Here is a 26,069-nt window from a genome sequence, read left to right as displayed (position 1 = left end):
TCTCATTTGGAAAGTGAAGGTACCTACACCTGACAAACCTGTAAGCAGGATCAATGAAATCAAGAATCTGATTCCTTGTGTTTCTGATTGAACGGTAATAATAAAATGCTCCATGTTGGCAGGATTTTGATATTTGTTCAGATTCATTTGGCCCTGGAAGTACCATGTTTAAAATTTCTACCAGTAGGTATTTGGATTGGATCGTCTGCAGTTTGGAATTTTGACTCTGGACTTAACTATGCCACTATTTGAAAGCCAGACAAATTCACAGTTTTGCTCCCAGTGTTTGACTGGGAACAATCACATTTTAATTAAATTGAGTGGGACTAGTATTTTGATAAGATATCCTGGTGCTCTGCTGAAATAGTCATTTGCACTTTCTCATGTCATGATGCTAACGTTGCAACTTGTTTTACTTGCATAGAGGAGAATATGCACAAATTATTTAAAGTATGAGAATGAAATAGGGACTCAGCTGGCATGAAGTCATTTCTTTTTTATCATTGAAATGCAGGGAAAAATCAGTTTTAGTCAATATTTATTCTAGTTATCCCAACTGGATTTAATTTTCAGAAACATTCAGTTTTTTTAGGGAAATAATTTGTGCTAATTTATGTCCTTTGATTTACTTTACTTTTGAGATGCTTGGCAAGGCCTGGTTACCCTAAGAAGTGGAGCAAATCTTTTCCTTGAAAAGCTTCGGCCCTATGGTATTGGTGATCCCACAAAGATTTTAGGGCATTCCAGGATTTTGACCAGCAACAATGGAGGGATAAATAAATGTTCAATCAGGATAGCGTCTAGGGGGACTTGGAAGTGATGATATTACCATAACATTGTTGACTCAATATCGCCCACTTTGTTATTACCCCTAGACCATAAGACATAAGAGCAGAATTAGGCCACTCAGCCCTGCTAGTCTGCTCCACCGTTCAATCATGGCTGTTTTTTTTCTCATCCTCATTCTCCTGCCTTTTCCCCATAACTCCTGATCCCTTTATTAATCAAGAATCTATCAACCTCCGTCTTGAAGACACTCAATGACCTGGCCTCCACGGCCTTCTGTGGCAAAGAGTTCCACAGATTCACCACTCTCTGGCTGAAGAAATTCCTCCTCATCTCTGTTTTAAATGATCATCCCTTTAGCCTGAGGTTGTGCCCTCTGGTTCTAGTTTTTCCTACTAGTGGAAACATCCTTTCTACATCCATTCTGTCCAGGCCTTGCAATATCCTGTAAGTTTCAATAAGATCCCTCTTCATCCTTCTAAACTCCAATGAGTATGGACTCAGAGTCCTCAACATTACCTTGCAAAGACTGGCAATGGAATCCTGGTTTGCAACCAAGAGATTGCTTAACAAAGTTTTCACAAATCTCTGCTCGGTGCCAGGCTCACCAATTCCTGTTTAAATTCATAGGAGCCACCCATTCTTTAATTTGCATGCACTTCGTGAAAGTAACAGTAACCAAACAAATATTCCTTATACCAAAGAGTTGTCTTAAATGATTGCTGCTACAGTAGTATTTTGGTTAGGATGTTAATCTGTATATACTTTTACATACTGACCATTTGTTCCAAATTCTCTTCCAATCCCTCATATTAATTTATATTAGAAAACATAGAACATCGAAAAACTACAGCACAAACAGGCCCTTCAGCCCAAAAGTTGCGCTGATCATATCCCTGCCTACTTATGACCCTCAATCCCATTAAATCCCATGTACTCATCCAGAAGTCTCTTAAAAGGCCCCAACGAGTTTGCCTCCACCACCACCAACGGCAGCCAATTTCATTCACCCACCACCCTCTGAGTATAAAACTTACCCCTGACATCTCCTCTGTACCTACTCCCCAGCACCTTAAACCTGTGTCCTTTTGTAGCGACTTTCAGCCCTGGGAAATAGCCTCTGAGAATCAACCCGATCTATACCTCTCAACATCTTATAAACCTCTATCAGGTCACCTCTCATCCTTTGTCTCTCCAGGTAGAAAAGACCGAGCTCCCTTAACCTATCCTCATAGGGCATGTCACCCAATCCAGGCAACATCCTTGTAAATCTCTTCTGCACCCTTTCAATAGCTTCCACATCTTTCTTGTAATGAGGCGACCAGAACTGCACACAGTACTCCAAGTGGGGTCTGACTAGGGTCTTATAAAGCTGCAGCATTATCTCCTGACTCCTGAACTCAGTCCCTCGATTGATGAAGGCTAGTACACCATATGCCTTCTTGACCACATCCTCCACCTGCGAGGCCAATTTAAGAGTCCTATGGACCCGGACCCCAAGGCCCTTCTGATTCTCTACATTGCTAAGAGTCTTACTATTGATATTATACTCTTTCATCCCATTGGACCTGCCAAAATGGACCACTACACATTTATCTGGGTTGAAGTCCATCTGCCACTTCTCCGCCCAGTCTTGCATCCTATCTATGTCACGCTGCAACTTGTGACATCCCTCCAGACTATCCACAACACCACCAACCTTCATGTTGTCGGCAAACTTACCAACCCATCCCTCCACTTCTTCATTCAGGTCATTTATGAAAATTACAAACAGCAAGGGTCCCAGAACAGATCCCTGGGGCATTCCACTGGTGACTGACCTCCATGCAGAAAAAGACCCATCCGCAACCACTCTCTATATTGTTAGCAGTAACATCACTTCAGGTGCAGTCCTCTTCCCCTTCAAATCACTCCCCATCAATACTCTTCCCCACGTCCACCCCACGAAAGAAAGCACCATTGCTCACTGTTCCTCTTCCCCACTCTTTTGAAAGCCAAGCCTCTCGATCAGGATGACTTCTGGGCAGGAAACTTGTTGGAACCAGTGGGGTTAAAACTTCATAGTGTGCGGAGAAACACAGTCTTCTGGGTTTCCAATCTGAAATACCCACCCCCGCACATAAACTGTTTCTCTTAACATCCAGGCTATTGATTTTGGCCCCTGCCACAAATGCAATTCCTGAGCTACCAACTCCATCCTCTGCATGTTCACTGTTGGAGTCTGAACCAGGTCTTTTGCAACCTTGGTGTCCTCTTTTAGTTGTTTTCTGGCCACACATCTGCTCCATCACCAAGGCCGCCTATGTTCACCTCCATAACGTCGCTTGTCTTTGCTTAGCTTCAGCTGCTCAGACCTTCATCCATACCTTTGTAATCTCTAGACTTGGTTATTCTAAAGCTCTCCTGGATTGCTTCCCATTTTCCTAAATTTTAACTAACCCAAAATTCTGCTGCTCAAGTTTCATTGTCCTAATCAATCTCAAGGTCCATCAATATTTAGATTTTACAATTCTCATACTTGTTTTCAAATACCTCAATTTTCTCACTCATTCCAATCTTTTCCGGTCCTACAACCATCCACAATTTCTAGGTTCCTCCAGTTCTGGCCTCTTGTGCAGCTCCATTTTTAAACATTCTCCTATTGGCAGCATGTCTTCAGCTGCCTCTGGAATATTCTCCCTAATCTCTACCTCTCTGTGCTTAAGACTTCCCTAGAAACCTACTTCTTTGAACAAGCTTTTGACCATTTTGCCTGTTATCTCCCTTTGTGGATTGATATTAAATGTTGTTTGATAATATTCCTGTGAAAGTCCTTTGTTTTACTCCATTAAAGAAAGGCAATTTATAAATACAAATTAGTTCTGTTGTTTCAGTCTCCTCTCCAAGGAATATCCCAAACACCTTCCAGAAGATCCGCAGAAAGATCTCTTCGACCAAAGAGTGCTCATTTACTTGTTAAAGAAGCACATGTTTCTGAAAAAGATGCAGGTAAAGAATAGCTTGAATAGTGTTCAGTTTTGATCTCCAGTTGTCCACTCTGGTATTGATTCAAAACACGCTACACTTGCTGCCAGGTATGCTGTATGGTAAATAAATATCTAGAAGTTGCGACACTAAAATTGACCACAAAGCGTAACAATAATAACAACTGCTTACATTTATATAATACATTTAGGAACAAAATAACGCTGGTGTTTAACAAGAAGTATATCAAAAAAATTGATACCAAACCATGGAAGGAAGCATTAGGTAGATGACAAAAAATTTGAGTCAGTGTTATGGCTGATGGTAAATGCTGAGCTTCCCCAAATCCCAGAAGGGAAACTTGAAAAATACTTATTTACCAATTGTTAAGAGTCACTGGGCTAAATTTTGAGGTGTTATGATCTCCTTTCTGCCCAGCTAGCCCACTCACAATACTGCCAGCTGTCCCGCAATAATTTAACGTTCAGAGCAATTTTAATTGCCTTAAGACAAAACTTGGGAGGGAGTTCTGCCTTAGAGAGCTGCCAGCTAAATGGATGGCCAGCAACTCTGTAGTACCAGCAGTGCTAGGCAGTTCCAACAAAGAGGAGCCCAGACTCCAGGGTAAGTCTGAGGTATCAATCGGACTAGGCTGGCAAATCCAATGGGGGGGGGGGGGGGGGGAGAGTTGGGGGGTGGGCGGGGGGGAGGTGGGAGAAGGTGCTGGTGGCAGCAGTCGGAGAAAAGGGGAAATAGGATTGTGACGGATAGTTGCAAAGGATTTACTAAAGGGGTTCCTCCCCTGCCACCTTGGCCAATACCAGCCCATGCAGCTAAAGCTGCCAGTCTATCCACTTGGCTTGGGTGTCCCCCTGTTATGGGTAAAATAGCGGCAGGATATGGCCATTACTTGGCCATTTAAGTACTTTAATAGGGCTGGCGGACAGGCCGTATGCTATGCTTTGAGGCCCCTTTCAAATCCACGGGGGGGGCGGTTAGAGAGTGTTAAATCCAGCCCCTAGAGTACAAATCACAAAAGAAGAGGCCATTTGACCTATCAAATCCATGCTAACTCTCTGTAGAGCAACTCGGTCAGTCCCACTCCATCCCCTAGGCCCCAGAAGTTTATTGCCCTCAAGGTCCTATCCAGTTGACTTTTAAGATTATTGATGATTGCTGCTTCCACCTTCCTCATAGCAGGGAGCTCCTTTCTGCTCTTTTCATGTAGTGATGCAAACTCAGCTGTTCCTGGCAAACATGGAGCCCAAACATTTTCAATCATTTATTATGCACTGTGCCTCTTCTCCTCTACCTTGTGTGCTTCAAAACCAACAATGCTATCCCATACTTCCAAAATGAGAGACTCCACGGATACTACTAGAAAGCAAGTCTGATTGTGCTATAAAACTGTCCACACCTCATTAAGAAAACATCAGATCCAGTGTACAGGGTAAACTGAAATAATCACACCGTTTGTCATGTTATCTGAGAACCCTAATACTGTTTGTAATAACTCCAGACCTTAAGCTTGCTTCTTCTGGCTTTCCAGTAGGGATTACTAGCAATGTGGGATAGATGTGTCAGCATTTCCAGGAGCTAGCACTTTAGCATGGACTTGGCCAACCTTTTGTACTTTTGGCATGAGCTTGCACTTTTACAAAATACCTCTACAATACTCTTGCCTTCAAAACTATCATTGCATTTCAGAAGTTAATTTATTCTTGTATAAAATAGGTTGTTGCACAAGGTAATCAATGTGAAGAGGGTCTATGTAGTGTTTTTTTTATTGTGAGCCTTGTGAAACAGTTCCCATATATATAATGGTTGAGAGGTCTTTTATTACGTTTGGTAAACATTTAAAGTAATATAGCAAGGTAACAGTGGCATGCGGGAATGATGGTAAACAGTTGCTGGATTTCATGGGTTTCTGATAAAAGACTCTTGACCTCGGGCACAGTGAATCTGAAGGTACGTTCAAATCCAGGTCACACAAAACTAATGAGCACTCAAAAAAATTCCACAACGTTTAAGGTCAATATATAATTTTCTTTTTTAAATATCGACAAAAATAATTCCTGTGCTTTCTAATGATGAATGTTATAAATCCATCAGATGTCCAGATGTTAATAGCATTAGAATAAAGTTAAAACATGATAATCTTGTTATATTATGTTGCAAAAATATTACAAAGGTGCTGAATGCATCAGTTATGCTTAACGCAACATTGTCAACATATCGGATTCTTATCCAGAATAGGTCACAAGATCAGTGGCTGATAACTCATGAATTCCTGTAAGTGCAAGAGATGGGGTAAATGAAACTTCAATTTCAAAAGTAATAGTTTAACTTATCCTTTCAATGCCAATTGTAGGCAGGTTGTTGAATGATTGCCACATTTGTCTACTCAACAGTCACTGCATGAATGCAGTTCATTCCATGGGAAGTGCTTTGAGATGTTCCTAGAGCTGTGACAATGCATGGCTTTTCATTTTCTCTTTTACAGAAGAAAACTGGTAACTTTCCTGAGCTCCTTGACATGTAATGAAGTGGATTCAAATGACGCAGTACACCCAGGAAACCTGACCTACCTCAGTCACATTGGCCCCCCAGTCTCTGAATGTGTCTCCCGATAGCTGTGCTGCTTGGACTGTGTAGTCCTGTATGTACTGTTTTCTCCATTGTTGCCACTGCATAAAGCTGCAATGTTTTACACATGTTCAACAGTTCAGTTAGGTGTTCTGGGATATCTGTTACTTACCTCAGCTATGTTTTAACAATTAATTTTATTTTTTTAATCAATATTTCTTTTGTAATTAACACCTCTGCTGTGACTGCACAGTGAATGTGTATATTTTGTTTATATAAATAATTTTGTATGGTTTTGTAGTAATAAAAATTATCTGAAATGCTGATCTTATTTCTTCCATATTTCTATAAAATTTCCTGTGAGAATCATTCACAGCTGGTCTGGAGGTGGTTGTGATTTTTAATAATGCTCCTATGAAGTGCATTGGGATGTTTCATGATGTTATAGGCGCTATCTAAATGCAAGTTGTTAGTTAATTGCTAAGTTAGCGCTGCACTGTTCCTTTACAGCCATGCTTGGGTATTATCAAAAGGAAAGCAGTCTAAATATTCATCTTCTGTGGTCAGAAGGTAATTGCTTAGGGAGGCTTTCTGTAGATTAGCAGGTAGTTGTAAATCCCTGGTTTCTGCGCTTGGGAAAATCCCTGATATCAGGAAAAATCAGTTTTAATATTTCTGGGACTTTGGAAGTATAGTATCTGAAGTGTGATGGATGTGAAGTTGTTTTTTTCTATTTACTGAGTGGATCTGCTGTTCATTAAGGACACGTGAGAGCGACTACCTTAACAGCAAGGCAGTATTTGATCAGGTCTGGCATCCAGCCAAGCAAAACTGGACTCAATGGGATAGGGGTAAGAGTCATAGCTGGCACAATGGAACATGGTTGTGATGTTTAGAGGTTGATCGTTTCAGTGCCAGAACATCACTGCAGGAGTTCCTCAGGATAGTTTTGAAGGCCCAACCATCTTCAGCTGCTTCATCAATTATTTTGCTTCCATCATAAGTGTTCTCACACAAACACACACACGTGTTCACAGAATCCCTGCAGTGCAGAAGGAGGCCATTTGGCCCATCAAGTTTGCATAGTCCACATTTAAACCCACACCTTGTTCCTGTAACCTGTATTTACCCTGCTAATCCCCTGATACTGGGGTCAATTTAGCATGGCCAATCAATGTAACCTGCACATCTTTGGCCTGTGTGAGCACCCAGAGGAATCCCATGCAGACACAGGGAGAACGTGCAAACTCCATACAGTGACCCAAGACTGGAATTGAACCTGGGTCCCTGACACAGTGAGGCACCAGTGCTTGCCAGTGTGCCTCCCTTTGCTAATGGTCAACACTATTCACAACTCCTCAGCTACTGAAGCAGTCAGTGCCCAAATGCAGCAAGGCCTGGACAATATCCAGGCTTGGGCTGAGATGGCAGGTACCATTTGTGCCACACAAGTGCCAGGGAATGACCATCTCCAACAAGAGAGAATCTCACCATTGCCACTTGACACTCCATGGCATTATCATCACTGAATTCCCCACTATCAACCTTTTGAAGGTTACCACTGACCAGAAACCAAACTGGACAAGCTATAGAGATAATGTAGCTATAAAAGCAGGTCAGAGGCTAGGACGCAACAGGCTAAATGGCAGTTTGTTTTGCTGTTACCTTTGATTCTTTACAAGGTCTTATTTTACAACTAAATTGTGAGTGTCCTTGAAGCTATAAATCGCAAAGCCTGGAAATGTAATTTAACCAAGCCAATCATGTCAGACTAGCTTGTTTGCTTTCAAGTTTAATTGTTAAGCAAAAGTAAGCTCTAATACCACTCTGACTTTGCTGTAACAGCAGCAAGTGGAATATGCTTGTTAGAAGCTCTAGCTGAGAAGGCAATGTTTTAAAATGTTTTTGATGTTAAAAAGAAAGCGATGACTAGAACATGATTTCTATAAGTACATATGTACCAGTCTTAATAGACACAGAATTACTGAACTTTTTCCTAGAGTCTGGGATGTAGAGCGTTGTTTTTGAACTTGACAGGGGAGGGGGTGATCATGACATGGTACACAATTAATTAGCAGAGCTAGTGGTTAATATTAATTGAAGACGGTCAGATTGTGTTTAATTTATAATATTCTGGGATTTTTGGCAGGGTTTGGGGTTTTGAATTCCACTGGTAGCAATGCAGAGGGAGTTTCTGGTAACTAATAGAAATGGAAGTGAAAGATTGATAGGACTGCGGCACAGAGGGAAAATATTTGGGAAGAACTTTGTAAGATACCCCCAGGCTAATACCACAACTTTTTTTTAAACTGGTTCTTCAAAAATAATTAGTAAACACAGTTACTTTAATGAACACACGCTACATTGTTAGCACGGTACCTAAGGGGATTCTTCTCAAAGTGACTGTTTGTTGATGGTAATTTCTGTGAAGCCATTAAAGTGCTCCAGTTTCCTCCCACAGTCCAAAGATGTGCAGGTTAGAAGGATTGGCTGTGCTAAATTGTCGCTTAGGTCCCATGATGTGTAGGTTGGGGGATTTGTGGGGTAAATACATGGGGAGAATTGTGCTCATTAGGTTATGGGGCTAGACCCTGGGTAAACATCCCTAGGGGAGGTGATGGCCTAGTGGGATTATTGCTAGACTATTAATCCAGAAACTCATGTAATATTCTGGGGACTTGGGTTCAAATCCCACCGTGGTAGAGGTGGAATTTGAATTCAATAAAAATATCTGGAATTAAGAATCTACTAATGACCATGAAACCATTGTCCATTGTCAGAAAAACCATTTGGTTCACTAATGTCCTTTAGGGAAGGAAATCTGCCATCCTTACCTGGTCTGGCCTACACGTGACTCCAGAGCCACAGCAATGTTGTTGATTTTCAACTGTCCTCTGAACAAGGGTGATAAATGCTGGCCAGCCAGCAATGGCCATGTCCCACAAATGGATCTTAAAAAAGATGCTCTGTCAGAGAGTCAGTGCAAACTCACTGGGCCAAGTGGCCTCCTTTTGCACTGTAGGGATTCCATGGTGAGCTGGAGGTGTCGATAGGGATGCAGAAAAGGCAAGCATTATTACCAAGACCACAAAGCCCCAAGGCATTGTGCTGACAGGGTCAAGCAGCCCAAGAGGAAGCAGGCATAAACTGGTGGAAAGGTTCATATGGGCAGTAGAGGCTTAATTAAATTTAAAAAATAATGTTGGGCAATAAATAAAGTTCCAATAAATTTGGAGTAAAAGCTTAACTAACAGCCACCTAGGAAAACAGACCATGGAGCCATTTTGAAAGAACTATAGTGCCATCTTCTGGAGCATTGAAATATAATTGTTAAAAATAATGGTCACATGTAACAGAACTCCACAAGTTTGAAATTTAAAGGAAGCATGCTCAAGATGCAAAATTTGTAATATAAATAATTGCACTGAAACCAACAAAAAGTGTAATGTTCTAACTATGTTAGGGATTGTGGGTTTGAACAGGAAAAGAGAGATTTGGTTTGCACACGTAGATTCCAACAAACACACAACTGGTCTTATTGAAGAGCTGCTGTCTGCACTGCTGAAAACAAAACCGAAAGTAAAACATCAGCCTGAGCACCCACCCTGAAGCCATCGCCATCAAATCATTTAATCAGCTCTTAAAGCAAACTGCATCCTTTTGAAATAGATAACAAAAGTACCATAGTTATTGGGAAATCTGAAATTTAAAACAAATGCTGGTGGTGGGTCAGACATCTAAGGGGAGAAAAATGGGATTAATGTTTTAAGTGAATGACCTTTTATCAATTTGTTCACTGAAGACGAGTTGGTTTATTTTCTCATCTATTTTTCCATTTCTCGTTATTTATTTATGTTTTTTTTTAAAAATCTACATTTTTCTCATATTCTAGTGGATTTATTATGGCATTACCCATGGAAAGTTGAGTGGTAGGACTGTATAAGTCACAATGGGAACAAGAATAACTCTTCAATTTCTGTCATGGGTAACAGTCTGTGTGGAGTTTGAACGTTCTCACCATGTCTGTGTGGGTTTCCTCTGGGTGCTCCAGTTCCATAGAATCCACACTGTGGAGGAATAGGCCATTTGGCCCATCAAGCCTGCACTGACAACAATCCCTCCCAAGTCCCATTCCTATATAACCCCACGTATTTACCTGCTAATCTCCCTGACAGTAAAGGGCAATTGATCATGGCCAATCAACCTAATCCGCATACCTTTAGATTGTGGGAGGAACCTGGAGGAAATCTATGCAGACATGGGGAGAATGTGCAAACTTCACAGTCACCCAAGGCTGGAATTGAACCTGGGTCCCTGGTGCTGTAAGACAGCAGAGCTAGCCATTGCATTACTTTGCTGCCCACAGTCCAAAAATTTGCAGATTTGGTAGACTGGCCATGCTAAATTGCTCTTTAGTGTCCCAAAATGTGTAGGTCAAATGGGATTAGCCATGGTAAATGTGTGGGATTACAGGCTGGGGGAAGAGGGCATGGGTAGAATACCCTGTCAGAGAGTCTGTACAGGCTCGATGGGCTGAATGACCTCTTCTGCACTGTACAGATTCTATGATAAAACGCAAAAGAAGGATGATTGTGAAGATAAAAGTGATCATCGTTAAGCACAAGGAGAAATAATTAAAGAATTCAAATAAAATACATATTCAAGATATCTATAGTTTGAGGAGAGATAGGTGAAGAGGGAAGGCCAGTTGAAGCTGAAGAAGCTCAGTGAATTGGGAACCCACCTCCCCTTCTCCCAGCATCATGTTCCAACAGGGACACAACCATGTTCCCAGAGACAAAATTGTGCTCATTAGGTGAAAGTGAAATGGTTCACACTGGGATTTATATATATTTCTAAACTGAAAGCAATCTTTAGTAGCTGAAATAACTGCACAGGGAGGGAGAACAATAAAAACACACGTGCTCGCCCCAAATTTAGGAATGTTAATTGCAACTGCTATTTTGAAGTCTGAAGTTTATGGGTTGAATTTTCTGACCATTCCTACCTGCAGCTCCAGCTGTGGGGACCCCCTGTGCTGGGTCTTCTGGCACCGTAGTCCGCGAACAATGCAAAACGTTGTTGACATTGGTGCGACCAGAAGATTCCACCACTGTCCAAAGGTGAGCCACCTTGAATGCTGGAAAACACAACTCCAGACGGGGACAGGGAGAAGTGCTGTGTGAGGAATCCCACCCTCATGTTCTACCTCAATTTGATGCCTGTTGCTTTCACAAACAAACAATCTTACATCCCAGGCTGTTTTATCACAATTCTATGCAGCAGAGGAACGTACAACTGGCACAAACATTCATCTTTTCAATAGAGACTGAAACGGGCTCATTCTCATTGTGAAAATGTCAAGCAAGATATGGCATCCTTTCAGTTACATGAATAAGTTAAAGAAGTTGGGGTTGAGAGGAGATTTTAAAATTTATTTATTAGTGTCACAAGTAGGCTTTACATTAACATTGCAATGAAGCTACTGTGAAAATTTCCTAGTTGCCACACTCTGGCGCCTGTTCAGATACTCTAAGGGAGAAATTAGCATGGCCAATGCACCTAACCTGTACATCTTTTGGACTGTGGGAGGAAACCCACAGACAGACACGGGGAGAATGTGCAAACGCCACACAGACACAAGGCTGGGAATTGAACCCTGGTGCCTGACAGCAGTGCTAACCACTGTGTCGATTTGGCCAAGATTCCAAATCATGATTGTCCTGCACTGAGTGCAGTGAAACAAACTGTTCCCATTGGGGTAAAAGGTGGGGAAGCAGAGGACACAGATCTTAAATGAGTGGCCAACAAAGCAATAATTTCAACACAATGAGTGGTTATGATCTGGAGTACATGGACATCATTGTTACTGGAGAGGCGGTGCGCGACAGACCGGAGGGACTGATTGTGGACAAGTCCCCAGGACCGGATGGAATGCATCCGAGGGTTCTGCAAGAAATGACGGAGGTGATAGTGGATGCCTTGGTGGTTATTTTCCAAACGTCGCTGGATTCCGGGGAAGTGCCGGAAGATTGGAAAATGGCTAATGTTACGCCGTTGTTTAAGAAGGGTGGCAGGCAAAAAGCAGGGAATTATAGGCCAGTTAGTTTAACGTCTGTTGTAGATAAAATGTTAGAATCGGTCATCAAGGAGGAAATAGCGAGGCATCTTGAGGGGAATTGCTTGATAGAGCAGACGCAGCACGGTTTCGTTAAGGGGAAGTCGTGTCTGACAAATTTATTGGAGTTCTATGAGGATGTGTCTAGGGCGGTGGATAGAGGAGAGCCAGTGGATGTGGTCTTGATTTTCAGAAGGCGTTTGACAAGGTACCTCACAAGAGGTTATTGCAGAAGGTAAGGGGGCATGGAGTTGGGGGTAGGGTGTTAGCATGGATAGAGGATTGGTTGTCAAATAGGAGGCAGAGAGTGGGGGGTTAATGGGTGCTATTTGGATTGGCGGTTGGTGACTAGTGGAGTGCCCCAGGGGTCGGTGCTGGGGCCTCAGCTATTTACCATTTATATAGATGATCTGGAGGAGGGAACTGAGCGTTTGGTGTCAAAATTTGCTGACGACACCAAGATTGGTGGAACGGCAAATTGCGCGGAGGGTGTGGAGAGTCTGCAGAAGGATCTAGATAGGCTGGGCGAATGGGCCAGGAACTGGCAAATGGAATTTAATGTTGGCAAGTGTGAGGTGGTCCACTTTGGTAGGAATAATGGTAGGAAGGATTATTACTTACGTGGCGAAAAACTGCAGCAGGCGGCAGTGCAGAGGGACCTCGGGGTCCTTGTGCATGAGTCGCAAAAACCCAGCCTGCAGATGCAGCAGGTGGTCAGGAAGGCTAATGGGATGCTGGCCTTCATAGCGAGGGGGATTGAATATAAAAGTAGGGAGGTCTTGCTGCAGCTGTATAGGGCATTGGTGAGGCCGCAGCTGGAGTACTGTGTGCAGTTTTGGTCGCCGCACTTACACAAGGATATTTTGGCCTTGGAGGGAGTGCAGAGGAGGTTTACTAGGCTGATGCCGGAGTTGAGGGGGTTGAGCTATGAGGAGAGGCTGAATAAACTAGGCTTGTACTCGTTAGAGTTTAGAAGAATGAGGGGAGATCTCATTGAGACATATAAGATGATGAATGGGATGGATAGGATAGAGGTGGAGAGGCTCTTCCCGCTCAGAAAGGACAGTAGGACTAGGGGGCACAGCCTCAAGATAAAGGGGGGGCGGTTTAGAACAGAGTTGAGGAGGAACTTCTTCACTCAAAGGGTGGTGAATCTCTGGAATTCTCTGCCCGTTGAAGTGGTGGAGGCTGCCTCGCTAAATATTTTTAAGACGTGGGTTGATGGGTTTTTGATAAGCAAGGGGATTAAGGGTTATGGGGAGAGGGCGGGAATGTGGAACTGAGCCACGACAGATCAGCCATGATCTTATTGAATGGCGGGGCAGGCTCGAAGGGCTGGATGGCCTACTCCTGCTCCTATTTCTTATGTTCTTATGATCTTATGTCTGAGAATGTAGCGAGGGGAAATTCAATGCTGCTTTTCAAAAGGAGATCAAGATAAGTGCTCAAAGGGGAAAACCTTGCCGGCTACAGGGGTGGGGGAGTGGGAGAAATGACCACCTTCTGTAATGTTACCATCCTAGGATTCAATAATTCATTCAAGCTGCTTTTAAAAATAGAATTAAAAACTAAGTTAATGATATTAATGGTGAATATAATAAAGCAGAAATACAAAATGGGAAAAGAACAAAAGCAAAATACTATGGCTGCTGAAAAGAAAAGACAGAACAGGCTGGAAATACGCAGATCAGGCAGCAGCTGTGGAGACAGAAACATTCCATGGATCAGGGTGTTATCAGAGCCTGGGTTCTCCCAGAAGCGAGACCAAAGGTGGGACTTAAACTCATGAGGATGGACGACAGGACCCAGGGCTGCAACTTCCAGGCAGCAGTCAATTATGAGGTTGCCGTGGGGACCAGTGTCCAATAGAAAAAGGCAGCTCACCCCCCCACCCCCGGTGGTGCCAGCGCAAAGGGCCAGCAGCTCAGCAGCACCACCAAGGGACAGTGGCCAATGCTCAGACTGCAGGAAGAGGTGAATGCCTCCATTCTGCAGTGCCTTGAGGGCCAGAGCCAGGCAGGCTTTTTAATTTAGTGGATCCGGATCAGGTCCAGTACTGATATGTTTTCCTTGGGGAGCACTTGAAATGCTCCAGATCAGAGAGATGCACCAGAGTGCCAATGTCACCTGGGCCCCTCTGTGAACTATACACAGTCATAACAAAGCAATTGAATAGTTCCTCTGGTGTCAGAGGAGTAAGAGGTTAAAAAAAACTTCCTGTTCTTTAATGTGAAAAGTTCTGTTTGATTAAGCAACTTGGAGGGCAATCCAGCAGTCAGTGATTTTTTCATAGCTTTCCAAGACACTGACTCACAGTAAAGGCAGGTGGTTGTTTGCTCACAGGGGTGCATATCTGAAATAGTAACATCTCGGGTTCTATTTTTCAAATTGTCTCTATTCTTACTGCATCGAGATTCTTTGCCCACAATAGGACTCAGTGAAATTCTGGTGCACTGCCTCACATTGTGGAAAATAAAATCTGACAGAAAACAATCTTTGTACCTTTGCATGAAAAATTAATTTCAAATGCTCCCCAAGAAAACAGATCAGTTCCAGACATAGATCTGGTTTTAAAAAAAATAATTATTTGAAAAGTGCCAAATGTACTAATATTATTTACAATAGTCCAGTTCCAGCAATGAGTCTTGTGAAAGGCTGCCATCTACTGGAATTTAAATTAAGTTTTCAATAAAATCTTATTGAGCAAAATATTTCAACTTAGAACCAATAAAGTTTCCTCACTTTGGAACACACTCTGCAATAAAGTGTTAGAAGAAGAAACACTGATCATTAAACCAACATCCAGTGAAATACATGGCATGGGGTTTTACAGCCTTTTCCACTGGGAGTCTTCCAGTCCTGCCAAAGCCCCCCGTGGCGGTGGATTCCTCGGCAGCAGGACAGGTGAGCTGTGCAAAACGGTGTAGATATCAGCAGGACCAGAACAATCCCAGCAGCAGCCAATGGCAAGTCATATCTGTCACAGGAAAACATGCCACGTGGCAAGGGGGAGAGGGGCTGGAAAATACCGCCCCCACCCCACCACCACCCACCACAGCCTGTAAAACATCAAAGTTACAGTGAAAATCCCCTAGTTGCCACACTCAAGCGCCCGCTCAGGTACACTGAGGGAGAATTTAGTACGGCCAAAGCACCTAATCAGCACATCTTTTGGAATGTGAGAGGAAACCCACACAGACACGGGGAGAATGTGCTGTCTCCGCACAGACAGTGATCCAAGGCTAATGACAGTTTTGAAATTGAATATTCTGACATTCAAAGTTTAGGATTCTACAATCACTCAATCCTGACAGCCGGGTATTACAGAACTAAATTAGAATTCTTGTACGTCTGTTTTCTCAAGAACCCGTCCTCAAGTTTCACCAGGATGTTGCCTAGCCTCGAAGATTTTGGCTATGAGGAGTGGTTGTTTTCACTGGAAAGACAGAGGCTGTGGGAGAGACCTGACAGAGGTCCACAAAATTATGAGAGGCAGAGAAAGGGTGGATAGTCAGAGACTTTTTCCCCAGGGTGTAAATGTCAATTACAAGGGGGCACAGGTTCAAAGTGAAAGGGGGAAAGTTTACAGGAGATGCGCAAGGGGGATGTTTTTCACGGAGAGTGGTGGGTGCCTGGAAAGTGCTGCCAGAGGAGATGGTGGAAGCAAGCACGTTAGCAACATTTAAGAGGCATTTAGATAGGTACATGAATAGGAAAGGAATAGAGGGATATGGACTGAGTAAGGGCAGAGATTGTTTTTAAAGGTTAGTTCAGGCATCATGATTGGTACAGATTAGAGGGGTTGAAGGGCCTTTTTCTATGCTGTACTTTTCTTTGTTCTTTGTACCTGTTCATTATAATAAAAAAGCTTTGTCTCCTTTGTCACATGCCTTAGCTGAGAGCAAGAAAAAGACCTACTGCCAAAAATGGATTAGAACGGTTCTAAGTGGAAGACGACAGGCCCAGTGCTGGTTATAAATTCACATACAGAATATAAGAGTTTCCACTCTCATACCTGCCTGTCTTTTTCATTTCAAAACATTTGGATTGTTTTCTACAGTTTACAGAATTCTGAAAGGATGCAAATCTCAGGCTGAGGATCCAATCATTCAGGACTGAGGTGAGAAACTTCTTCACTCAAAGGGTTGTGAATCTTTGTAATTTTTTTACCCCCAGAGGCTGGGATGCTCCCATCATTGAGTACATTTGAAGTTGGAACAGGCAGATTTTTAGCCTCCGAGGGATATGGGGAATGAGCAGGAAAAATGGAGTTGAAGCCCAAGATCAAGCCACAAGTCCAAAGATGTGCAGGCTATGTTGATTGGTCGTGTAAATTGCCCCTTAGTGTCAGAGGCATTTGGTGGGGGGGGGGGGGTTATGGCCATACGGCTGGGATGAGTTTGTTGAGAGAGCAAGCCCAGTGGGCCAAATGGCCTCCTTCTGCACTGTAGGTATTCTATGATTGTATCGAATGGTGAAGTAGGCTTGAGGGCTGAATGGTCCATTCCCACTCCTATTTCTAATGTGTGTTAAAATTTGGAATTATACATTTAAACTTTTTGCCACTCTCAGGCTCATGCATTCCCAGTGGATCCACTCTTCACTGCTCCCAAATATTCCTTAGATTATTTTGTTGTTCACTCACCACTTCTTCCAAATGTTCTAAATATAAAACAATACCGCAGTGGTTCAAGAGGGATAGAATTGAAATGCAGATAATTACGTTAAGCTTGTATAAATCCTTGGTTAGACCACACTTGGGAGTATTGCACACCGATCCTGTCTTCACATTATGAAACACTGGAGAAAGTGCAAAATAAAATTACAAAGCCAGAACTGAGGGATTATAACTATCAGATTGAACAGACCAGGCTTTTATTTCACTCAGAGTGAAGGCTGAGTGATAACCTGATAGAGGTCTTGAAGATTAGAAAAGGATTGAATAGGGTCATATATAAGATGGCCAATAATAAATATTATTCAGAAAATGTTCCTTTGGCCCAGAGTGTGGTTGGGATCTAGAGCTTGCTACCAAGTAAACTTAAACCTAAATAAGCTGTATTTGAGGAAAATAGTAAAGATGAATTTAAGGGAAAACCAGATAGACACAGTGGGGAGGAACGAATTGAAGATTCTGCTGATGGGTATAAATGAGGATGGCTGTGAGGAAGCATTAACACCAGCATAGGCCCACAGCCAACCATCTTCAGCTGCTTCATCAATGATTTTCCTTCCATCATAAGGTCAGATGAGGGAATGTTCACTGATGACAGCACAACGTTTAGCACCATTCACGATTACTCACATATTGAAACAATCCATATCCAAATGCAGCAAGGTTGGGACAGTATCCAGGCTTGGGCTGACAATTGGCAGATAACATTTGCACCACACAAGTACCAGGGAATAACATTTACAACAAGAGAGAATCTAACCATCATCCCTTGACATTTGTTGGTATTATCATCACTGAATCCCCCACTTTCAACATCCAGGTAGTTACCAATGACCAGAAACTAAACTGGACTAGCTATATCAACACCGTGGCTGTAAGAGCTAGGAATCCTGTGGCAAATAACTCACCTCTCAGCTCCCCAAAATCTGTCCACCATCTTCAAGGTAGAAGTCAGGAGTGTGATGGAATAGTCTCCACTTGCCTGGATGAGTGCTGCTCGAAGAACACACAAGAAGTTCAACTCCATCCAGGACAAAGGAGCCTGCTTGATTGTTTCCCCTTCCACAAGCATTTGCTCTCCCCGTCACCAAAATACAGTAGCAGCCATGTGTACCATTCACAAGATGCACTGCAGGAACTCATCAAGGCTCCTTCGACTGCAACTTCCAAATCCCCAACCATCGTTGTCTAGAAGGAGAAGAGCAGCAGATACCTGGGAATACCAGGTTTCCCTCCAAGTCACTCATCATCCTGACTTGGAAATAGCTCCTTCACTGTTGCTAGGTCAAAAGCCTGGAACATCCTCCTTAACAGTGCTGTGGGTGTACCTACACCATGACTGCAGCTGTTCAAAAAGGCAGCTCACCACCCACCTTATCAAGGACAAATATAGCTTCATAGAAGGTTTAAGGGAAGACAATAAATGTTGGCTTAGCCAGCGATGTCCACATCCCATGAATGAATTGAAAACAGTCGAGCCAAAGGTTCTATACGATTGGAAAATTTTCACTACCAGTATAGATTATACAACTTCTTTATTCCGTACGTTGAAATGGGGGAGTCGTGGTCGTTGCACTGTTGCACAAAATCAAATCATAAATGTCTAGTGAGATGGTCAATGCATTGCTTTCAATTTTCTAAAACACCCCAAGTTCAGAGAAGGTCCCATTAGATTGGAAGATAATAAATGTAACTCCATTATTCAAAAAGGAATGGAGACAGAAAGCAGGAAAGTACAGGCCAGTTATCTTAACATCTGTCATTGGGAAAATGTTGGAAGCCATTATTAAAGAACAGTCAGAAGTCTCACTACACTAGGTTAACGTCCAACAAGTTTATTTGGTAACACAAGTTTTCAGAGCGCCGCTCCTTCATCAAGTCAGTGCAGGATTTGCATTCATAAGTAACAAGTCCTGCACTCGCCTGATGAAGGAGCAGCACTCCGAAAACTTGTGCTATCAAATAAACCTGTTGGACTTTAACCTGGTATTTTGAGACTTCTTGCTGTGTTTACCCCAGTCCAACGCCGGTAACTCCACATCATTATTAAAAAAGGCACTGGGATAAACTCAAGATAATCAGGCAGCATCACCATGGTTCTGTGAAAGTGTTAATCAACTTCCTGGAGTTACTGATCAAAGGTATCCTACAAAGCAGTCACTCAGTCTGTGTTTAGTCTCCAGTGTGGAGAAAACCTCATTGGGAGTAGCAAATACAATAGACCAAATTGAAGGAAGCTTCATCTCCTCCCTCGACACCATTCAAGATCTAAGACTTCTTTCAGGACAAGCAGTGTTTTATCTCACTCAGTCTGCAACCATGATGCCCAACCTTCCTGTTCTTGCCATTTTAACTCAGCACCTTGCTCTCATGCCCAATGTCCGTCCTTGGCCTGATGCAATGTTCCAAGAAGCTCAATGCAAGTGGAAGCAGCAGAATCTCATCCTTCGATTAAGCACGTGACAGCCCTGAGGATTTAACACAGAGTTCAACAATTTTAAACTCTGACCTTTCTCCTCCATTTTAAACACATTTTAAAATAATCCCATACATTTATCTCAATGCAATAATCCTCTTGGTGTAAATGCCACAGATCACAAAGCACAGATTCACATTTGAACCAGCTGCAGTTTCTTCAACTGCATTTAAACTACAAACCTCAAGTTTGCATCATTTGTTTAAAAATGCAATGCCCTTTCCCTGGCTACTCGGAGCACACCCACTGTGAATGTATGAGTGGAAGGACAAACACATCCATAATCCGTTCTCAAATTGCCTTTGCATTTTAGAGTGAAAGCAGGTTGACTGAGAAATTAAAAATACCAAATATTCACAGAAAACACAATCCCAGTGTCTAACTATCAGTCTACCTGACATCAATGATAAGAATACCACAATTCAGATGTGGGTGGCACAGTGGCAAGCCTTGCTGCCTCACAGCGCCAGGGACCTGGATTCAATTCTGGCCTTGGGTCACTGTCTGTGCATAACCTGCACATTCTCCCCATGCGAGTTTCCTCCCACAGTCCAAAGATGTGCAGGTTAGGTGCATTGGCCATGCTCAATTGCCCGTTAGTGTCAGGGATTAGCAGGGTAAATACTTGGGGTTGCAGGGATAGGACCCGGATGTGATTGTTGTCGGTGCAGACTCAATGGGCTGAATGGCCTCTTTCTGTACTGTAGGGATTCTATGATTCTTACATGAAAATCACTTGTTAGTTGTAAAAATAAGGGTCAGTAATTAACACCCAATGTGGATTTGCCAAAATCTATCTTTCACCATTGTTTCTCTGGATTTCCAATCGGAATTCCAGGTCAGTGTGAAATTGCTGCAGATTGAGAAGGCGAACCTCAGGCTCATCATTACTTAGCTTTAGTGTCAGATTGTATTAATATATTTGGAGGCAGTTGCAGGAGTAGGTTATTTATTTGCAGATAATGGTTTTCTCACCATTTACATTGTTGGATAATTTTATAGGCAAATCCCATCTAACAAACCTGACTGAATAATGAAATAAAGGAGAAGGTGGAAGTGCACACAGACTTCTGAAAAGAATTTAACAAAGTGCCACTTAATAGACTTTTTAGCAAATTCATTAAAGGGCCAGTGAGAGCAGGGATATGCAATTGGCAAAGTGAGAGAAGGGAGTCATCATGTTGACCATTTTTACAGACAGGGGAAAGTTTATAGCAGTGCTCCCCAAGGGGTGGCTCATCAGGGTATTTTAGATATACATTAATGATCTGGCTACTGACACATAATTTCACAACTTGCAGGTGAGGTGAAACTTGGAAATGTAGTAAGTAATGAGAATGATAGTTGGGCATCGACTGGCGAAATGGGGACAGACACGACAAATAAAATTAAATGCAGGGAATTGTGAAGTGATGTGTTTGTGAGGAGAGGCAATCGCACTGTTTTAAATAGACTGCGGGAATAAAAGGCTAGGAATTCAAATACACAAATTGTTAAAATTCGTGGGACAAGTTCATAAAACTTTAAAAAGAGCTTACAGGATCTTTAGTTTCATAAACAGAGGTGTTCAGTGCAAAAGCGAATAGATCTGTGCTGAACCTTTATGAATCATTGCTTAATCCTCAGCTACCTAATTCGAGGCAATGGAAACAGGGCAGAGAAGATTGACCAGAATTATCCCAGGAATGACAGAGTTGAGTTAGGTGAAGAGAGAAGATGGGCTGAACAGCACTGATGTACAGAGGGATCTTGGGGTTCAAGTCTATTGGTCCCTGAAAGTAGCTCCACAAGTAGATAGAGCAGTAAAAAAGATGCATTGCATGCTTGTCTTTATTGGTCGGGGCATTGAGTACAAGAGTCACAGGTCATGTTGCAGCTAAGTTAAAGTCTATTTATTAGTCACAAGTAAAGCTTACATTAACACAGCAATGAAGTTACTATGAAATTCCCCTAGTCGCCACAATCTAGTGCCTGTTCAGGACATTCCACCTAACTGGCGCGTCTTTGGACTGTGGGAAGAAACCGGAGCAAACCCATGCAGACACAGGGAGAATGTGCGGACTCCACACAGACAGTGACCCAAGGCCAGGAATTGAACCCAGGTCCCTAGCACTATGAGGCAGCAACGCTAACCACTGTGCTACCATGCTGCCCATATAAAACTTCAGTTAGGCCGCTCTTTTAGAGTATTGCACTCTGTTCTGGTCACCTCATTACAGGAAAAATGTCCAGCCTCTGATGAAGAGTCATCCAGACTCGAAACATTGGCTCTATTCTCTCTCTCCACAGATGCTGTCAGACCTGCTGAGATTTTCCAGCATTTTCTGTTTTTGTTTCAGATTCCAGCATCCACTGTATTTTGCTTTTATCTTTGTACAGGCTTTGGAGAGGGTGCAGAAGAAGTTTACCAGGATGCTGCCTGGATTAGAGGATGTGAGCTATGAGGTGGTGCTGGACAAGCTGGGATTGTTTTCTCTGGAGCAGCGGAGGCTGAAGGGAGACCTGATAGAAGTCTGTAAAATTATGAGGGGCATAGACAGTCAGAATCTTTTTCTCAGAGTTGAAACATCTAATACTAGGGGACAGGCACTTAAAGTGAGAGGGGGAAGTTCAAAGTAAACATGAGGGGCATGTATTTCACACAGAGTGGGGTAGGGTGTCTGGAATGCACTGCCAGGGTGGTTTATTTATTTAGTGTCACAAATAAAGCTTATACTAACATTGCAATGAAGTTACTGTGAAAATCCTCTAGTCACCACACACCGGTGCCTGTTCAGGTACACTGAGGGAAAATTTAGCATGGCCAATGAACCTAACCAGCATATCGTTCAGACAGTGGAAGGAAACCCATGCAGACATGGGGAGAACATGCAGACTCTGCAGAGACAGTGACCCAAGCCAGGAATCAAACCCGGATCCCCAGCGCTGCAAGGCAACAGTGCTAACCACTGTGTCATCCGTGCAAGCAGATATTATAGGGGCATTTAAGAGGCTTTTATATAAGCACATGAATGTGCAAGGATATGGACAATGGCAGGCAGAAGGGATTAGCTTAATTTGTCATCATGTTCAGTACAACAACGTGGGCCAAAGGGCCTGCTCCTGTATTTTAGAAAGCAAAGGTTAAGGGGGGATTTAATAGAGATATTAAAAATTGCAAGAAGTTGTGATTAAGTAAATAAAAGGATTGCTTACAACACAGGGTATAAAGTTATGATAATTGGGAAAAGAATCAGAAAGGAGATGAGACACTCTTTTATACATAGCTAGTCATTTGCAATGCTCAGTGTGAAAGGTGGTAGAAGCAGATTCAATAGTAAGTTCCAAATGGAATTGGATAAACAACTTGGATATAACTGGGAAAGAACAGGAACATGGAACAAACTGGGGAAGCAGTGGTATTGTCACTGGACTAGTAATCTAGAGACCCAGGGCAATGCTCTGTTTGAATCCCACCACGCTAAATAACGAAACCTGAATTGAATAAAAACATAACTGGAATTAAAAGTCTAATGAAGACCATTAAATCATTGTCAGTTGTTGTAAAAACCTACCTGGTTCAGTAAACCTGCCGTCCTTGCCTACATGAGACTCCAGATCCACAATATTCTAAGCATAGCCTCACTAATGCTTTGTACAGTAGCAGCAGCACATCACTACTTTTGTATTCTATTCCTTTAGCAATAAATGCCCAGATTCCATTTGCCTTCCTTATTACCTGCTGTACCTGCATACTAGTTTTCTGCAATTCATGCATGAGGACACCCAGATCCCTCTGCACTGAAGCACTTTAAGGTTTCTCCCCATTTAGATAATTTGCCTTTGTATTTTTCCTACCAGAATGGATAACCTCACACTTTTCCATATTAAAATCCATCTGCCAAATTTTGACTCATACACTTAACTGATCCATGTCCATTTGCAAATTTCTTATTTCATTGTTGTAACTTGTTTCCTCACCTATTTAGTGTCATCTACAAATTTGGCTATAGTACCTTCTATCCCTGCATCCAAGTCATTAACATAAATCATAAATAAAGTTAATTTATTAGTCACAAGTAAGGCTTACATTAACAACGTAATGAAGTTACTGTGAAAATCCCCTAGTTGCCACATTCCGGCGCCTGTTTGGGTACACAGAGAGAGAATTTAGCATGGTCAATGCACCTAACTAGCACGTCTTTCGGACTGAGGGGGGAAACCTGAGCATCTGGAGGAAACCCGTGCAGACACAGGGAGAATGTGCAAACTCCACACAAACAGTGACCCAAGCTGGGAATTGAACCCGTGTCCCTGGCGCTGTGAGGCAGCAGTGCTAACCACTGTACCACCATGCCACCACTATAAATCTAACTAGTTAGAGCCCGAGGACTGAGCCTTATGACACCCCATTAGTTAACTTTGCCAATCAGAAAAAACCCATTTCTCCTGACTCTCTGCCTTCTGTCAGTTAGCCAGACCTCTATTCAAGCAAATAAATTACCCCAATATCATGTTATCTGCAGCATCTTATCAAACATCTTCCTGAAATCCAAATATATCACATCTATAGACTCTCCACTATCCACTTTATCTGTTACATCTTCAAAGAACTCTAGCAAATTAGTCAAATATGATTTACACTTCATAAAACCATGCTGACTCTGATGGATTGTGTTTTGACATTCCAAATGTTGTGTTTTTTTTCCCTTTATGATGGATTCTAACAATATCTCAACAACAGATGTGAAACTAATTGGCCTTTTATCTCCCTCTCTTTTTGAAAAAGGGCATTGTATTTCCATTTTTCCAATTCACCAGATCGCTTCCTATTTAAATTATACTCTGCTACATTCAATGCCTGGGTGAATTTGTCTGTTTACGTTGTTTCTATGAGTTTAGTACTTAAAGATATTTTTACAAACTTTCCAGGAGTTTGACAAAATTGCTGAGTAATGCATGAATGAAGAGCAGCCAGAGGTGGGTTTGGTGCGAGGTGGGAAGTGAGTGCTGCTGCTGCCACCTGGCGTCCACCACCAGCCTTGGCAACAGAGTCTACCTGGTGATCTTCCTATCATTCCAAACACTCCTCTGTTTTCTGAGATGAGGCAGCTCCATTCCCACTTTGCACCAAGCTCACCTCTGGTCAACATCCCTACTCATGTCTTGGTCAACATCCCTACTCATGTCTTGGTCAACATCCTTACTCATGTCTTGGTCAACATCCTTACTCATGTCTTGGTCAACATCCTTACTCATGTCTTGGTCAACATCCTTACTCATGTCTTGGTCAACATCCTTACTCATGTCTTGGTCAACGATTTTGTTGAATCCTTGGATGGTTTCTATTAACTCAGAGTCCTTGGTCATTAGTTTGAGAGACAGAGTATATGGATGTTTAAAAACAACTATTTCAAAGATACATTTTTCCTTTCAAATCTTTCTAAAAATGGAGTTTAAAAGACCTTACCAAAATGGAAATAAGGACAGATATCCCAGTACCTTTGTTCAAACCTCGTTGGGCTCTGTTTTAAAGATGGCCGCTCTAGAGATAACACAAGACTCCTCCTGGGGTGTCCATTGCCTTGCCTAAAAATCCTCTAACTTCTCAGGAAGCAGGAGACAGGAAAGGACTTCCAAGGACATCAATGCAATGAACTTATTTTTCTGGTGGAACAATAATTCTTCTAAATTAGCCATTTTGCCTAGTATAAAAGCAAACTGCAAAATGTACACAAACCTCAGGAAAAACTCTGTCCTCATTTGGCCAAGAACCATCTCTGATGATGTTTGTCAAAGAGAAAGGCATCCTTTTCATATTGCTAAAAAGAACCTAAGTAATCTTTAAATATTGTAATGGCAGAACTAGTAATGACAGAGAAACCTTCCCTGCCCAAAACCTGCTGGACATGCTGAGTCCATCTGGAAAGGCAAACACAGACTAATCGACTAAAGAAGCCATCACAGCTTCTGGACTCTTCAACTTCAGCCCTTCGCTCCAGGCAAACAATTGAACTGCAAAATATGGACTTGCAACAATATCTTAAAGGATTGCAATGAATTTAATCTTTATTAGCAATTTTAAACCTTATTTGCACTTAATATTTTTATGTATTCAGTTATTAACTTCATTACTTAATTAACATACAGTAGTTTTGTAATAAACTTTTGTTTTACAGCTTTGCTGCTAGTTATTTTTCAATTGAATCATTCACAAACTTAAAAAGGAGGTTGTGTATATACACACACACACACACACACACAAACAAATACTGAGCTTGTGGACCAGTTTGAGGAAACAACTTTAACATGGCTGTGACAATTCCAATAACTGGAATTCACTTGTTATATTTATTAGTTACAAGTGGGCTTTACATTAACACTGCAATGAAGTTACTGTGAAAATCCCCTAGTCTCCACACTCCGGCACCTGATGGGATACACTGAGGGAGAATTTAGCACAGCCAATGCATCGTCTTTTGGAC

The 26,069-nt window shown here is 42.3% G+C and overlaps 1 protein-coding gene across 4 annotated transcripts in view; it reads left to right on the top strand.

Annotated features, from left to right (window-relative positions):
* Positions 1–6,660, top strand: part of cntrl (centriolin) — a 125,385-nt gene extending 118,725 nt beyond the window's left edge. For 3 of the 4 annotated variants that reach the window (XM_080212526.1, XM_080212524.1, XM_080212525.1), the window contains exons 43-44: positions 3,660–3,774; positions 6,254–6,660. In XM_080212526.1, coding sequence (XP_080068652.1) covers positions 3,660–3,774; positions 6,254–6,267 — 129 coding nt within the window. In that variant the 3' untranslated portion in view covers positions 6,268–6,660. The remainder of the gene's footprint in view (positions 1–3,659; positions 3,775–6,253) is intronic. The other variant, XM_080212527.1, reaches the window with a different exon arrangement.
* The last annotated feature ends 19,409 nt before the right edge of the window (positions 6,661–26,069 follow it).

The sequence above is a fragment of the Carcharhinus amblyrhynchos genome, chromosome 25 (assembly GCF_965287045.1).
Source record: "Carcharhinus amblyrhynchos chromosome 25, sCarAmb.v2.hapA, whole genome shotgun sequence".
In the NCBI taxonomy this organism is placed as follows: Eukaryota; Metazoa; Chordata; class Chondrichthyes; order Carcharhiniformes; family Carcharhinidae; genus Carcharhinus; species Carcharhinus amblyrhynchos.
This window is presented reverse-complemented; position numbering and strand designations above follow the sequence as displayed.